This window comes from Cryptomeria japonica, chromosome 3 (assembly GCF_030272615.1).
Source record: "Cryptomeria japonica chromosome 3, Sugi_1.0, whole genome shotgun sequence".
Classification (NCBI taxonomy): domain Eukaryota; kingdom Viridiplantae; phylum Streptophyta; class Pinopsida; order Cupressales; family Cupressaceae; genus Cryptomeria; species Cryptomeria japonica.
The window spans coordinates 37,782,525-37,800,958 of record NC_081407.1 but is presented as its reverse complement, the minus strand read 5'-3'; the positions used below and the strand labels follow the sequence as shown (position 1 = coordinate 37,800,958).

Here is an 18,434-nt window from a genome sequence, read left to right as displayed (position 1 = left end):
TGTAATGTGTTGTATGTGATCTCCTCTTCAATGGTTGAATCCTTGTCTTGAATGTAACACTTAGCCTTGAATGGAGACTTAGAATGATCAATTGCTTGCAGGAATGCTTGAATGCTTGAATGCTTGAATATTGCTTTCGCGCCTTGCTCACATATGTCCTCCTCCCTTTTTGAGAGAGGAAATGTAGTTTATATACTTGCCAATTAGGGTTAAAAGACTGATTTTCCCGACCTTAGGCCGACCAGGAAATGTTATTTTCCAATTTGCAAACATAAAGACCCGAGACCCAAAAGAGACCGGGCCCAAAATAGGGCCAGGGACCAGGGCGCTAGGCGCCATGGTCCTGGGGGACCAGGGCGCTGGGCGCCCTAGTCCTGAAGGACCAGGGCGCTGGGCGCCATGGTCCCACCTCCCGGGACAGTGGGGTGCAAGGAGGATCAGGCCAGGGTGTTGAGAAATGCAGTTTTTGATGTCATGAACAAGTTTCGGGGTCTCCATTCAGGTTCCGTGTTGCATCGCCATCGTGAAGACCCAAATGCAGTCGAAATTGCAAGTGTCTCAATTTTAGGACGCTACAGATCTTTAGAATGTGGTCCTTGCCAAGGTTAAAAAAAAACTTTCATATCAGATTACCAAACTACTTTCGCTGGCTAGCATGTTTCAAGTGTTCTTTGAAATTCTCGTAGCTACCCATTTTTGTTATTATTCTTGTTGAGCTCCTTCTAAGGCCTCTTATTTGAATCAAGAAAGATTTTGTGATATTTCTTGTGGGCCTCTTCAAAGACTAAAGGTTTTTGATTGAGTTTCTTGGGAGTTTTGTTGTCTCTTATGTGACTCCAGTGGTCTTGGGATCCTCTCTACATAATGGTAAGGATTGGTCCTTTGTGCCAAATGGATTGTTCATGCCAATTCTGACAATGGAGCCTTGAAATTTCTCCTCTAGCATTGTATTTCTTCCAGTTATCTAGTAAACTAGCCTACTTAGAAGGGCATCAGTTAAAAATCCCTTTTGGTTATCAAATATGTTCACACCAAAGGCAACTTTGTGGCTGGAAGCATCTAGTGTGCTTGGGAAGCCATCAAGCTTGAGGTATGGTGGGTTGGCTCTAGCTTTCAAGATGGTATTTCTTTCAATTAGCATAATATTTGTCAATATCCACTCATTTAGATTCAAGGGCTTCCCCTTGCTCATCTTCCTTTGGTTAATATCTTGTGGTTTCACAAGTGAGGCGTTCGCACCCCCACAATTTGTTTTGTAGAGCCTTGATGAATATTTGTTCTTGAAAAGATATGAAAGCCCAATATTGGCTTTCCCAACTAGATCAAGTGACATTTGAAATTATTTTGTCAACTCTACCTCTGAATCTCCTACACAAAATTGGCATTCATTCTGTGAAGCCTTGGTGGAAAGACTGGTGTGGTCTCTTGACACAACTTTCTATATTTATAAGCCACATTTTTGCTATTGTTGGATTTCTTCGTACCTTCCCATGATGCCTTCTTTGAAGCTTTGATGACACTTTCTATCACCTTTGTCTATTTGGCAATGACAATTTCATAACATGTAGTTTGTTGTCAATGAGCCTAAGATGGCCCATTTCACCTACTGTATTCTTTTCCAAGGCTTGTCTTTGGGTTCTCACCTTCAACACATGAGCATAATGGATCCTCATTATCCATTTTGTGGTCAACTACAGTCTTTCAAACATCTCTTTTGGTTTTGTCACTGTGCTCAAATTTTGTGGAGTTAGATTCATGACTTCCAACACTAAGGAAGAGGTCCCAATTAAGGATATATACTTAAGATCCTCATTAGAGATACTTGTTCCAATATGAGAGAGGGGATTCTTAATAGGAATATACACCTCTACAATGAATAAGAGATCCTTATAGAAGAGACTACTTCACAACAAAAATAAAATTTAATCCTAAGGAGAGATGTTTGGAATCATTCTTTCCCCCTAACATAGAGAGAAGATATGGTACAAAAATAGGCTATTGTGTTGCTTCCAAAGTATGATTGCACGTGAAACTATACTATCATGAATGATAATGAGCCCCCAATAGGTAAGCTACCAGTATCACATGGTAAAGAGCAACATAATAGCCACTAATGTTATTTAAATATATGATATATTGGATGGAGAATTTGATTACAGACATGTTAAATGCTCTACAATCAATGAAAGAAAAGACATGTATAAGATGATAAGTATTGAAATTTATTGATCAACAAAGTGGTCTCTAGGAGAAGAATAGGCCTCTAAGTCATGTTCCTCTTGCACACAAATTTCTTCATACATAAAAGAAACCTTAGGAGAGGGACAAGTATAATTCATTAGAGCCTCATTTCTATAAAGGCGGGTATTGGAATGAATAGAAGATACAGCCTCATGAATGGGATTTTCAATCTCTTGGGGAGATTTATAAAGAGACTTGTCAATCATCATAATTTCATTATGAGTGAGATAAGTGTTGAGAGATGTAGAGGATGATCTAATTGAGATGAAATCATCATCACTACTAAATATTTCATTCACATTGAGAGATGGGCTTTTAGATGCTTTGGTGGGCTTTGAAGGATTATATCCAAGTCCAAATGAGGCTTCACGTATGTTATTTTCTAAAGGAACCTTAATCCCTTGTTCATTTGCGCCACAACCATTGCCATTATATCCACTTTTAGCTAAGATATGAAAAGCCAAACCATAAAGGGATGTCGTATCAGAAAGAGATAGCGGGGCCTCATAGGTCTCAATATCATAATTAGATGAATTAGAAGAAGATTTTGAAGAATTATTTGAATTAGAAGCAGCCATAAAAGTGTTGCTTAGTTGTTTAGACAAACTGGGTTTCTTTTTAGATTCATCCATGTATTTCTCCTTTTTAGTCTTAGGTTCTCTTGGAGGGACTTTATATTCTCTTACAAAAGAAGGTGTAAATTCTAAAGACCCCCAAACATCACCTAAGAGTATCTCTTCTGATGAAGAAGATGGTGATTCAGTTTGAGTGGAAGAATAATCAAGAGTACTACCTTAGCCTTTTGGGAACAGATCCAAAAACTCACATATTGCTCAGATCTAGGTTTGTGGCTCCATTTGATGATGCTAGCTCACTGTTTATGCATAATTGCTTCAATTTACACACATTTATCCTAATTTCAACATTATTGATCAAACCAATTCGATTTAAAGGGAAAGAAGAGGCACATCTAAAACCCTTTGAATCTAATTAGAATCTTGGTTTTTTAGGCTTAGGTCTATCAACTTCCATATTTCCCTAATGCAATGGTCCTTAAGCAAAAATTAATGGTTTTACTACATCTAGTGGTGGAAACCCTAATTTTTCACCACTTTACAACAATACCTTCTTATATTAAAGCCACAAACCTCAACTCAACATGATATCTATTTTTTTCTAATAGATTAAGAATCAACTAAGAAAAGCCTAAATTTCAAAGATGTCTAAAAAATATCAACTAAACTTGTGGAGGTTTAAAACATAATGTGTATTTCAACCTACAAATTTCTCTACAAAATATAATCCTAACACGACAAATCAAGTCTAATAATTTCTACACATGCTTAAAAAAAAAAATTTAGACAACCACTTGATTTGAGGTGCACCTAGCTCCATTTTATCAAGAGAAAGGTTGTGAAATTCTACCATGTTTGAGATAAACCTTAAATGGCAAAAAATCCTTCTATCAACACCAACAACATTGATCTTGTTAGGAATTGCATGTAGAAAATATCAATTATATGCAAATAAAGATTAAAAAGAGAAATTAAAAACACATAAATAATAACAAAGAGGAGACAATTTTTAACGTGGTTCACCCAAACTCGGGCTACATCCACCAAACAAAGAGTCCAATATTATTATCCAGTAAATTGAACCGATTACAACCAACAATCCCCTTTCAACTCAATAACGCTGCAAATGCTACAAAAAACCCTAACCCTTAGCCTTTTATCAAGACTTATGTTGGTTACAAAATTAGGGTTACAACATGTCGGCCAATAGAAAAATAACACTCAACACATTTATAAAATAATTAAAGTCGTTTGAGCCTCATGGGGCGCTGCCCCTTGACCCCATCTTGGGGGCTTTGCCCCCAAACCCCCATGAAATAATTTGGGGGGAAACAACATCGATAAAAGGGGAAAATATAATCCTTGAGTCTGATTAGGCTCCATATAACAATAGATCCTTAATTGAATACCACAACAACAAATCACATGTAATAATTTATATACAAGCCAAACTTGTATGTATGTATGTACACATACACATACACATACGCATACGCATACACATACACATACACATACGCATACGCATACACATACACATACATATATAGACATAGATACATACATATAAACCTAAAAATTTCTATACAAAGTGAAATTCACAATTCCTTTCATTGGGGTGCATATAACTCCCTTGCATCAAGAGAATTGTTCTAAAATCTAGCAATGCATTTGAGATAAGCTCAAGGTGCCTAAATCCTTTGATTGATGTCATGAACCTCAATTGAATACAATATTATTTATATTTGATGCAACATGGTTTGGCTCTCTTCATACACCTCTACCATTTTGAATATTAATTTTTAAATTTTGGAGTTTTAATGGTTTGAATAGATTTTCAAAGACATTGATTAAATGCTTTACCTTTCTCGTCTCACTTGCAATTTGGAAAAGGAAAAACCCAATGCCTAGCCTTGTAATACAAAATTTAATGCTCATTATATCTCAAATTAAAAATCTCAATGCCCCTATTTTGGGCATTACACTTTCCCAGGTGCATGGTAATTGCAAGTGGAGTAGAGGTTTAAAAATTGAATGCAATCAAGGAGTTACATTTTCAAAGTTGACTCATTGCAAGAATTGGATGCCAGGAGGATTATAATGCCTCACATTGGGTTGTTTGGTATATTATTTGCAACCAAGAACAACAAAATCTAATACATAGATATAGAGAAAGAAAAATCACCTAGAAGATGTAATGAAGAGGAGATGTTTCATGTTGTTTGAGGCATCTTGGATCAAGTTTATAAACTAATTTAAATCATATTTGTCATTTTTTACAATGAAAAGGAGAGTCATAAGTTTGTAGTGCAATTTATTTATGCTACTAAAAATCAATTTGGGAAACTTTAATTGCACTTGAATTTATGTTGTTGGTTGTGAGGATTGAAAAAATTAATAAGATAATTTTGTTTGTTTGGAAGGATCTTATAATGAAATTGTATTGTAGTCGGATGGGTGGTTTGACAAAACCCCCCATCCTTGATCCACATCAATATCTTTTTAACAAACTGGGAATCAACTAAGGGCCTAAATTTGAAATGCATCATAGAAATTTCATTAATTAAACTTGTGCATGTTAAAATTAAAATATGTAATTCAATTTGCAAAATTATATGTACAAAATTACATATTACCATAACAAATCAACTAACTTGATACAACCTTACAAAACATAAAATAGGGCAACTACTTCAATAGAGGCTACACTTAGATCCATAGAGAGGATGTATGTCTAGAGGTTTCATTTCATTTTTATTCAAAAATAAAATGAGACCTTTAGAAATCCACAATTTTCCAAGCAAGTGATTAGCTTGATGGGTTATACAAACTTGATAGATTTTAATTGTAGAGGTCTAATTTTATTTTGTATGGAGAATAGTTGATCTCTGGTATATTGGGCATATTTTAAATATACTCATGAACATATATTTTAAGTTATTGATTTAGTTGAGTTATACAGACCCAATTGGTTTTACCTACAAGAGCATCCAAGAGAAATTATTTTCAAGACCCAAAGGGCCTCATGAGATCTATTAAGAAACATGCTGAAATAATTTCATGGAACCTATTGGTAAACTCTTATCTTTGCAATATGAAATGAGAAAACTCTACCATAAACTTAAAGCATAACACAACAAGGTTAAATTTAATGGTAACATATTCTTTTTCATTCTTACTACCTCATTTAAGTAGGTTGAGATAGGAAGAATGAGATAGGGCGTATTCCTGATTAACTTTTCTTTTAAGAAGAATTGAACTCTATTTCTTCACAATTTCACTAGAATATAACAACAATACATATGTACACAGAGCAAAAAAACCTACTTGGAAGAGGTGGGGATAGTTGTAACTTTTTTTTAACTTTCAATCGTCTACAACTCATCTCTTGTAAAGTTGGTATAAACATTTGCAACTCATCACTTGTGAAGTTGACAAACTAAAGATATCAATTTTCCACAATCCATAATGTTACTAACTGCTATTTGTAGATATGATTGTGTGTATTATTTTGCATCAACATTTCGGATCACACTTTGTGATCCATCATCAGGATGATAGTTGTATTTTTCTTCTCCTTATGATGCTCTCTATCATCATGCAAAAAAATATACACAGTCATATCCAAAAATAGCAGCTAGTACACATTATGGATTGTGGAAAACTAATATCTTTAGTTTGTCAACTTCACAAGTGATGAGTTGCAAATGATTATACCAACTTTACAAGAGATGAGCTATAGATGATTGAAAGCTTAAAAAGAGTTATAATTAACCCCATTGCTTCCAAGTAGGTTTTTTTTGCTAATGTACATATGCAATGTTGTTATATTTGGTGAAATTGTGAAGAAATAGAATTCAATTCTTGCCTAAAGAAAAATTAACTGAATATGCCCTACCTCATTCTTCCTATCTCAATTTACTTAAATGATGTAGAAAGAATGAAACATAATACATTGTCATTAACTGTAACCTTGTTGAGTTATGCTTTAAGTTTATGATAGAGTTTTTTCATTTCATATTACAAAGATAAGAGTTTTGAATTTTTTAGTTTCTTCTTCTTATGATCCTCTCTATCATCCCGATGATTGATCACAGAGTGTGATCTGAAACGTTGATAGAAAAAAATACACACAATCATATCCGGAAACAATAACTAGTAACATTACGAATCTAAACAACACTTATTCAACATTTGTGATAAATCTAGGTGTGCTATACTATCATGATAGTAAAAGGGGGAGGATGAATGTTAAATGCCATTAAAATATAATGACTAATGTGAATCCCATCACATACCATTCATTTTATATGACAAATATAGCCATGCAAACTACCGTATATATTACGTTGTCCTCAAAAGTTAAGCATTTACTTTCAAGATCGACTCTCCTACCTATAATTTATTATTTACCAAACTTCTCCTCAACCATACACGTGAGGGAAAACCTACTAGAATTGACGACAAAGCTTGAGAAGCTTCTACATTTTTGTGCTTCTTCAAAGAAGAAGAAAAATTCTTATTTAAAACATACGTACCTTCATAAGTCATATTGAAATTCAGAACATCACTGAGAATATTAAATTAATTTGAAGGGATTCAACGATGGACGTTGTTATGGAAAGAAGAGTTTTGGTTGCAGTGGATGAGACTGAGCAGAGCATGTATGCATTGAAATGGGCAGTTGAGAATTTAAGGTTGAGTTCTAGTGATACACTGATACTCTGCCATGTGAAGCGCCATCCTGTGACTTAAGGAGGCGCTGGATGCCCTGGTATGTGAAAAAATTCTGACGCATTATTATTTTTTCCGAGGCCTATATATATATAATTACAATAGAAAGTATGAGAATCCAGGAGGGCAGAAAATTAATTCACCCTCAGAAATGCATAATTTTTTTTTGTTAGTATGTTTTTTGTGTTCATTTTTGTTTGGTTAATTTTCATTTTTGTCTGGTCATTTTCACCTTTTTTTGATTTTGAATTGTTTTGGTTGTGGGTGTGATCAACTTTGTAAGATATAGCCATCAATTAGAGATTAAGGCATCCGCAATGAAAAATGAGAAAAATAAATATAAATAAAGAGACCTGTAAGAATTTCGAAATAGAACAATCGATTAAGAATTAAGGTTTTCAGAAGAACTAAATGTCTATATTTTTCATAAAAATTTTGTAGGAAATTTGAAATTTAAATATCAGAGATAAGGGTTCGAGAGTTCCTGATAGCAAGAAAAACATAAGATCTTTACACCCTAGCAGGGTAGCACCGCACAATTAAGCTTTTGTTTATGGGATTATCAAGTGCCATCAAGTGTAGTTGGTCCGATGCTTAAGCCATGTATAATTCTATTCTATTTCAGAGGTTGTATGTTTACATGAAGGGTTATGATCGTTAAGAGAATGGAAAAATGATTCCTCTGCAAAATCTTAAATAATTTAGCAGATTTAGAAAGAATTAAACATTATAAATAGAGCAGAAAACAGAGCACACACAATAAAACTTACATAGATTAGCGCGCACACAATAAATTACAAAGAGATCAGCGCACACACATAATAAATTACACAGAGATTACATGATTTGTCAATTTGACGTCATCCACATGAAAGAGAGGCCCAATATCTTTATTGTTGAACAGTAGCAAATACAAGTTCTTCATCTTACTGATTATAATTAATAATCTCCAATATATATAAGTGATTTGAGAAACAGCATAATTGAAAAGACATAGAATGTGAAGGGACAAGTCGATTGGACTTCATATACCCAACACGAATCCTTGTATAAGAAGGTTTCATACTCCTTTAAACAGAAGTCACCTATACCTTAAAAAAATCCCCTTATCTTGTATAAAACACCTGTAGTCTTAGAAGTTATCTAGGATTGTGGTTTTATATTTGAAGTTATATAAATGCTTTTGATTGTGGGTGTAAATTCTGTATTATACTAGAGAAAGCTTGGAAGCCATCTAATAATTTATGTTGTTTATTAGTATTACTTTCGAATTTGTCAAAATGATTTGTGTGCATCACTTGGATGTACTTCTATTAGTGTTTGTTATGCTTTTTCCATATTGATTTTTTTTAAATGTTTTGTTTCTAGCTGTTATTTTCTTGTAAGACTGTATCGTGTCATATAATTTAGTACACTACTTTTAGGTGTAGAAGCCATTTACAAAGTTTTGCTGTAAATTGTTGATTGAGTTCTAATGGTTTTAAGTTTTAACTGTGGGTGCTCAGAGTTTGTATACATCATTCACAGTATCATCAATTTTAAAACATTTATAGGCTTAGAAACCTTTGTCAGATTGTGTTAAATTTACGACTTAACTACAGAATTTGGATAGTTATAATTGTTGTGCAGGATTCGTGCTCACACCTGAGGTGACCTTGTCCTTGGAGAGGTATGAAAACCGGAGTGCAGAAAATGTTATGAAGAAGTCAAAGGAAATTTGTAGTAGATGCCCGGTGAGTTATGATATAGTCCCGTCTGTACATCTATCGTTGCACTTGGTTTGAAGAATCATTACTTCTCAGCTGAGTAACAAAAGTGTTAAGATATAGCCCTCATGAATCTAACTAATGGTAAATCGGTTATTATCTGGAGAGTGATATATTAACAGAGCATACAGTTTGGAAATTAAACATAAACAAACTAATTGTTATGAACGGTTGCCTCCGTAGGGACATGTCCCTACGTAGGCAACCTTTCCTCTTGTATTTAAACTGGATTCAATGATGGAGACGATCAATAACTCATGGCAATCAGTCTTCTAGAATCGCTGTCATTTTTCTTCGATCCATATTTCACAACATGGTATCAGAGCCAGGTTATTAAGAGAATAAATTAGACAGCCATATTACTCATAAGCATTTATTGGAAGTAAATAACAAATCAACGCAGAGGCTATATACGCAGAGGATATATCCGACTAAGAAAATATTCAAAATGTCAAGTAATATGAGAGTGGAAGATAGACTCGAAGGAGCCTCCAACTTCATTTCCTGGAAGATACGAATCATTGCCATTCTTGAAGAACTAGAATTAGAGTCTTACATAGAAGAAAATCTAGACATGCCAAATGATGAACCAGAGAAATCTACTTGGAAAAGGCGTAATAATAAAGCAAAGAAAATAATTATTGACTCAGTCAAAGATCATATTCTTCCATCTATAGCCAGACTGCCTAAAGCATATGAAGTATTTAAAACCATTAAAAATACATATGAAGTTAACAATGCGAGCAAAATGTTAACCTTGAAACAACAACTTTTAAACATAAAGATGAATAAAGATGATACAATATCTACATACTTTTCAAGGATATCTGAAGTAAAAGACCAATTACAAACTATTGGAAATGAGGTAGATGATCAAGAAATCTCTCTCATAGCCCTAAGAGGATTACCAATTTCATGGGAATCCTACATTCAATGTATTAGCAGAACACCCCCCTTAACCAAATTTGAACAACTTAAGAATGAGTGCATTCAAGAGGAATCTCGACTACTCTCAAGAGGATTAGGGACAAATAAAGAAGGAGAAATCCAAGCACTTAATACAAATACCTTCAACAAAAAGAAAAAGTTCTCCAAACGAAAGAGAGGAAATAAAAACCATCAGAAAAGAGATATGTCTAAAATTCAGTGTTACAAATGCGACAAATATGGGCACACTAACAGGAATTGTCCAGAAAGGAAGAAAACACAAGCTACTCTAGCCGAAGTCAAAGGAGAAAACTCACTTTTCTTCTTAGCCCTATCAAGCGAAATAAATACAAATAAAAACACTTGGATCGTAGACAGTGGAGCATCAAGGCATATAACTGGATTCAGAAATCAGTTTGAAACACTTAATGGGCACTCAAGTGAAGAGGTTACTATTGGAGATAACTCCACATATCCTGTGAAAGGAATTGGGACCTGTACTATCAAACTAAGAAATGGAGTATCTCTACAATTAAAGGATGTTCTGTTTGTACCTGGAATAAAAAGAAATCTAAATCTCAGACCTAGCTGATCAAGGATATCGGGTTACTTTCAATGAAGATAAAGTTCTACTCTGGCCTAAAAATACGAATATCAAAAATGCCATAACAGTAGGTTCAAGAGATGGTAGCCTATACAAACTATGCAGTGATCAAAAGGAAGCACTAAATCTTGAAGTTCCAAATAATAATGAATTATGGCACAAAAGATTAGGACGCCTAAGATATAGTGCTCTATCCAACATAAAGAAGATTACTTCAGGACTGCCCCAACTAAAATCTGAACACACAGGCATTTGCAAAGGATGTGCCTTGGGAAAGAATGTGAAAGTTTCTTTTCCCTCAAGCGAGCACAAATCAAAAGTTATTTTAGAACTAATTCACTCAGACCTATGCGGTCCCATGTCAACACCATCCCTAACTGGATCCTTATACTACATAATCTTTGTTGACGACTACTCTTGAAAAACATGGATATATTTTCTAAAGTGCAAAGACTCAAATGAAGTACTATCTAAGTTCAAAGAATTCAAGGCACTAGTAGAAAACTAGTCAGGGAAGAAAATTAAGGTGTTAAGATCTGACAATGGGGGAGAATATACATCTGACAACTTCAAAGACTTTTGTCATTCTGTTGGGATTAAGAGGGAGTATACTGTACCATATAATCCACAACAGAATGGAGTAGCAAAAAAAAAGAACAGAACCATAATTGAAGCAGCAAAAGCCATGATGCATGACCAAAACTTACACACTTCATTCTGGGCAGAAGCTTCAAATACAACAGTCTACATTCAAAACAAGATGTCCGCACTCAATTCTAGAAAACATAACTCCTGAAGAAGCTTTTACAGGGAACAAACCAGACTTAAGTCATTTAAGGATATTTGGCTGTCCCGTATATATACATGTTCCTAAAGAAAAGAGGACAAAACTAGAACCATCCGGAAAAAGAGGTATCTTCATTGGCTATAGTGAAAATACTAAAGGATATCACATTTACATTCCAGGAAAAAAATCTGTTGAGATAAGTAGAGATGTAAAGTTTGAAGAAAACACTACACTCAAAGAACTTGAGGATGATAACATTACTAAAGAAGAAGAAGATCACATAACTGAGATTGAGAGGGAGAATATCATAGAAAATTCCAAACCTTCAGACACTGAGAGGGAGGACATCATAAGAGCTTCTGAACCTCTTGTTGATGAAAATATTGAAACACTCAATAACAAGAAAAGACCTCTATGGGCAAGGAAAATGATTGAAGAGAATAATGTAGAACCAAATGAAATTTCCAAAGAAAATAAGAGAACAAGAACTCTAAAATGTTATGCTGCACTCTAACCGAACTCACAAATTCTGAACCAACAAATGTCAGAGAAGCCTTATCAAAACAGGCTTGGAAAGATGCTATGGTTGAAGAATATCAATCTATGCTAAAGAATGATGTTTGGGATATAGTGCCTAGACCAAAAGACAAATCAGTTGTCTCATCCAAGTGGTTATTCAAGATCAAATATGCATCTGATGGCAGCATTGAAAAACATAAAGCTCGCTTTGTGGCCAGGGGATTCTCTTAGAAAGCAGGAATTGATTATGAAGAGACATTTGCCCCAGTTGCCCGGTATACGTCAGTAAGAACAATCATTGCAATTGCAGCATCCAAAGGATGGAAAATTCACCAAATGGACGTAAAGATTGCCTTCCTAAATGGTTCAATTGAAGAAGAAGTATATATAGAACAACCAAAAGGATTCACCATACGTGATAAAAATTGCTATGTTTGTAAACTAAAGAAAGCTCTCTATGGGTTAAAACAAGCACCTAGGGCCTGGTATGCAAGGATAGACAACTATCTCTCTAAACTAGGGTACTCCAAGAACCTAGCAGATCCCAACATCTACTTCAAGGCTTCAAATGGCAATATGATTATATTGGTCCTTTACGTGGATGATCTTTTGATAACAAGAGAGGATAATCTCATTGAGAAATGTAAGCAAGATCTGGCAGCAGAATTCGATATGAAGGATCTAGGGCTTCTACATTATTTTCTGGGATTAGAAGTATGGCAGAAGAAAAACTACATCTTCCTAAATCAAGGAAAGTACACCACAGATATTCTAACTAGATTTGGGATGATGGAGTGTAAGCCATTAGCTACACCAATGGAAACTAATTTGCACAAGCTGAAAATTGAGGCAGAAGATTCAAAACCTATAGATCCCACACTCTATAGACAAATCGTCGATTCACTCATGTATTTGGTAAATACTCGTCCTAATATCTGCTATGCTACAAATGTATTAAGTCACTTCATGTGTGAACCTAAGAAGATACATCTAATGGCCGCTAAACACATTCTAAGATATTTACGAGGCACAATCGGACTTGGCTTAAAGTATGAAAATGTTGAGATTCAACTTGAAGGATATTCTGATTTTGATTGGGCTGGAAGTACCACTGACCGTAAAAGTACTACAGGGTGTTGCTTCAGTCTTGGTTCTGCTATGATATCTTGGTTCAGCAGAAAACAGTCAGTAGTTGCACAAAGCTCCACTAAAGCAGAATATATGGCAGCCTCCATGGGAGCTTGTGAAGCGGTATGGCTAAGAAAGTTATTATTTGGAAAAACTCTGAATTCAACAATAATTCATTGTGATAATCAAAGCTGTATCAAGTTCTCAGTAAATCCAGTTTTTCACAATCGATCCAAACATATTGAGATCCCTTATCACTACATAAGAGATATGGTAGATCGAAACGTCATAAAACTAGTGTACATCAGTACTGAAGAACAAAATGCTGATATCTTCACCAAGCCACTTGCAAGATTGAAGATAGAATACTTCAGAAGTAAACTTGGTATGACTAGATTATAATTGAGATTATTAGGATGAAATTCCTACCATGTGTAATTTGTTCATGAATAAATAAATAAAATGTATATTGCAATATTCTAACTGTGTTCAAGAAGATGATGATCTTCTTATGTTTAAGGTTACTATTTCAAGGTGACGATCTTGACAATAGTTGACCAAGTGTCAAGATTGACTACATTAAGTTGTTGTCCCGAATTGTGCCGGATATCTTGATCCTAAAGTATGTGATCATCTCATGATTGACTTCTTAAGTGATTGTCTCGGACTGAGCCGGATATCATGATATTGAGTTTATTGTCATGACAAGACTGTATTAAATGTTGTCCCGAATTGTGTCGGAAGTCATGACAAAATATGCTCCCAAGAAAATTACTTAGATATAGCCCTCATGAATCTAACTAATGGTAAATCGGTTATTATCTGGAGAGTGATATATTAACAGAGCATACAGTTTGGAAATTAAACATAAACAAACTAATTGTTATGAACGGTTGCCTCCGTAGGGACATGTCCATATGTGGCAACTGCCACATATGGACGTGTCCCTACTTAGGCAACCTTTCCTCTTGTATTTAAACCGGATTCAATGATGGAGACGATCAATAACTCACAGCAATCAGTCTTCCAAAATCGCTGTTGTATATGGTGAAAATGGATAACAATAATAATAATATTGAAAGGCTAAATGAATTCAACCACAAAACCCTAGCCTAACAACAACAAAGATCCACCATAACATATGAAGATTACCTAAGACAATGCAAATCAAATGAAATCACAAAGATTATACGATCACATGTCCAATAGGGTTTGGATCTCCCTTCTTCCTATCTCCATTGATCTTGTTTGATGTATTTGCTCTCAGATTTTATGTGCACAAGAGCTCAACAAAGAACGGAATGTGGTTGCAAGTAGGATCGCATATGCCAAGTAGGTATTTGATCAAGTAGTTAGGGTTTGATAATGAAGGAAGTATCCTCTTATATAGAAGACACCATATGAAATGGAGGGATAAGATTGAGAGGTGTAAAAGGAGGTCGGCTATGATTAGAGGGTAGGTAAAAGAAATAATAAAATAATGAAAGGGGTAGGTAGAGATTTATTTAATTAATAGAAGGAGTGAGATCAATTAAATAAATAAGATATTTATTTAATTTAGGAAAAGGATAATTTAAATAAATAAATGTATTTATTTAAATGAGAAATAAGGTTAGAAGAGGATAAATGAATTAATTAAATAAATAAAGATTTATTTAATTAATAGAAGAATTAAGCTTAGATAATTAAATTTAATTAGACTGGACAATTTTGGGTGTCTACAGCTGTCATTTTTCTTTGATCCATATTTCACAACAAAACCAAAATAATGAAGGATAATTCAGTTCAGTAAATCTAAATAGATTCACATGTTGGAGCCTTGGGTGGAGGGAGGCTATATTCATAGTAACATATAGGAAGTGGGACATAAATAGCAAATTTCATCTCCCAAACAAATCAAATTAGTACATATATGTAAGATCAATGGGAACCTACACCGTAGATTTTCATAACCATTATTGAACTTATCTTTTAAGTATTGTCTAAAAGAAAAACCTTATCCTTGAAAAAAGACAATTTTAGTTTGAAACAAATGTATTTTTGCTACGAACTCACCAAACTTTTGTTTAATCTCCTTTAGGTCATATTTCTATAAATTGTACTTTCTAAATCGGTCTTGAGAGCTCTTATTGCAAATCCATTCCTACTATAAAGAACAGACCTGCAACATTGGTGTAGCCAAAGTTTGCATATCACATATTATTTTTCTCTTATATACACATATTTTAGGTTTTATGTTACCAAGCTGGAACATCTAAAGGTAAATACTTCTCCAAAAAGAATTTTACTACTTATTGCCAAATATATCTAATTTATGCGTTGTTAATTTCATATCCCAGTTAGTGATCCTTAATATTTGGGGGTTAATCTACCAGTTAGTGATCCTATTTGGGGGTTTATCTACCAGTTGGTGTTCCTTAATATATAGAGGTTAATCCCCCATTGCTACTTTGAAAGTCCTTTTGGATTCCCATGTTCTCAGCATTTACCCATACTCTTTTTCATTTTTAGCTTTATGTTCTGATCATCGATGCCTGTGGACATTAATATTATTTCTCCTTTTTGTTCTTTGTTTCTATTGCAAGACCTACAGGAAAGATAGAATTGAAGAATACAAATATATAGATTAAATTGATCTCAACAAGATCTTATAAATATGCTAATAGAAATGACAGAAAACTAAAAATACTGATTGACAACTAACTGGAGACTGTTAATAGGTAACTCAAATAGATCTAAAAATCTTATTTGATTTCCATTCAAACTCTAAGTTCCCAAAATCATTGGACACCATTCAAAATCAATAAGAATTCTTCAAGCTAACTATAGTAACCTAGCTATCATCCAAGTTCCCAAAATCATTGGACACCATTTATGCATGAAGTGTCTCATTACCCTAGTAAAGGTATAATGATGAACTTCCAAATTTTGGATCCCCCTTTGAACTATTGGACACCAATCCTCACATATATGTTTCATAACCCCAATGAGATATAGTTTCTTTGATCCACAAGCACCTCAGACTATTGAGCATCTAACTATTCTTTATTGCATCCCTCCCTATCTTCAAGGTGTTGGCCTCTTCAAACTAAGATGAGTGCCTCATCTTCAATGAAATCATCATCACCATCAATATCTAGTGGTTCTTTTGTAGGCCTTATCTCCTTGACAGCTTCTTCTCTAAATCAATGCTTCTTTTCTTGTAGTAAAAGCTTCTATTTTCTTTTCCATGACTTCAGCAGCTGTATTTAATTAAAAACAGAGATATTATACTACAGGAAAAATAGAACAACAGAAATTAAAAAAATCAAACTCACAGCTTATTATTCATCATTGGAGAATACAAATATATAGACTCAACACATCTCAACAAGATCCAATAAATATTCCAATAGAAATGACAACAGATTAAAAATATTGTCAGCTACCTAAAACTGATTGACAACTAATTGGAAACTATTAACAGCTAATTGAAGCAGATCTACAAATCTTATTTGATTTCTATTTGAACTCTAACTGTTGGAGCATTATATTCCAACAAGACCTACTTTGGAAAGGTCTTTTGTAGTCTGCAAGTTGCAACGAATTGATGTTTGTGAAATCGCCTCTGAACTTTGAAGATGCACTGTCTGAAGATAACTCTTAATGGATAATCTGAAATGACTATTCCTATGTGTTCTAAAAAGGTCCACATAGTCCTTTTTGTTTCTTTCCTTCCATAGAAGATACAGTGCTGAGTATAAAGTCTTATGTTAGTAAACAAAGAGTTTCAAACTGGGCAAGTTGCACTTAACATTGTGAACATGCATCCATCAACTTAGATTATTGCATGTCTGATGTACTTTCTTTGAGCATTTCAGGTCAAATTGGAGGAGAAAATCCTGTCAGGAGATGCAAGAGAGAGTCTGTGTGAGGCAGTAAAGAAGTTTAGGGCAGATGTTCTTGTTATGGGGAGTCATGACCATAGCACTATCAAAAGGTATGAATGTCCCTGCTCTACTAGCTTTAGCCAAGCAGGTATGATCTTGTAGTCTCTAAGCTTAATGTGAGTATTAAGGATGATGATGACAAAGAAATTATTTCTGCAGGGCTCTTTTGGGGAGTGTCAGTGATTATTGTGCACACCATGCAAAATGTCCAGTTCTTATTGTGAAGAAGCCTCAGCATTAACGTTTTAGATTTAACTTTCCATTGAGTTCTGTGCTCTTTTGACCATATATCTGCACAGTTAGGAAAAAGTTGAAAAGTGGTGTTTATTGCCGATGGAAAACCATTTCCAAGATCCTGATTGTTTCTCATGGTTGAGGAACATGTTTTCTGTGTTTGTATATATAATGAACCCCAAAAATTGAAAGGATGTTATGCAGCTTGCAAGAAACTTGTCAAGAAGAAAAGATGTTATGAAGCTTGTAAGAACACGCATAGGGAAATGTTGTATGCATCAATCCTTCAAGGTTTGTAATTATGGCAGATAATGATGTAAAGTCAGGTCCGTGGGATTTCTTGTACAATCAGGTCAATAATGTTTTTTGAATTATAATGTTAATCATTGATCATTATTATAAAAGTAAGATTACTAAATATATGTACGTATGGTAATTCCTGTTTAGAGTTTGTATTAATTACATAAATAATCAATTTAATTAAATATCCATCTATCAAAGAGGTTTGAGTCCATCATGGGTTTAGATAGCATATGGTGTAACTGATTAAATATTGTGATATAAAGAAAATTATGATTGGGATTTGTAATTATTAATTCAACATTTGTATGTAAATTTAATTTATGATTGTTTTTATGTCATGGTATCATCATTCATCTTTGTAGTTTTATATTCGTTTTCATACAATTAAATATTTATTGACCTTGTGTGTGGGAACTTTAAAATTTTTCTAAATGACAATTTTAATGATCACTATTATTTAACATTTGTAGGGAATACTAGTTGCTACAGTAGAGTACTTATTAGATTCATATAAAAAAGTTATCTTTAAAAACTCTATTTCCTTTGGTAGATCTCTCTACTTCACTATTACTACATATTTTCATGAAAATTTCGTTAGGGCTCATAGATAGTGTTTTGATGAAGGTGTCATTTGCTTTATATGATACGTATTCTCATACATTCAAAATTGGAGAATGGTTCATGTAT

At 34.0% G+C, this 18,434-nt stretch overlaps 1 protein-coding gene across 1 annotated transcript; it reads left to right on the top strand.

The window, feature by feature from the left end:
- The first annotated feature begins 7,291 nt into the window (after positions 1-7,291).
- On the top strand, positions 7,292-17,862 carry LOC131050923 (universal stress protein A-like protein). Its single transcript, XM_059218041.1, has 4 exons — positions 7,292-7,590; positions 9,163-9,283; positions 17,142-17,260; positions 17,370-17,862. Exons 1-4 carry the CDS (start codon positions 7,583-7,585, stop codon positions 17,449-17,451), a joined length of 330 nt encoding a protein of 109 aa, XP_059074024.1. The 5' UTR covers positions 7,292-7,582; the 3' UTR covers positions 17,452-17,862.
- The last annotated feature ends 572 nt before the right edge of the window (positions 17,863-18,434 follow it).

Excerpts from the sequence above, each read along its gene's own strand:
- LOC131050923 (XM_059218041.1), top strand. Across the intron at positions 9,284-17,141 it reads AAATTTGTAGTAGATGCCCG|GTCAAATTGGAGGAGAAAAT; the intron begins GTGAGTTATGAT and ends TGAGCATTTCAG. Across the intron at positions 17,261-17,369 it reads GACCATAGCACTATCAAAAG|GGCTCTTTTGGGGAGTGTCA; the intron begins GTATGAATGTCC and ends TTATTTCTGCAG.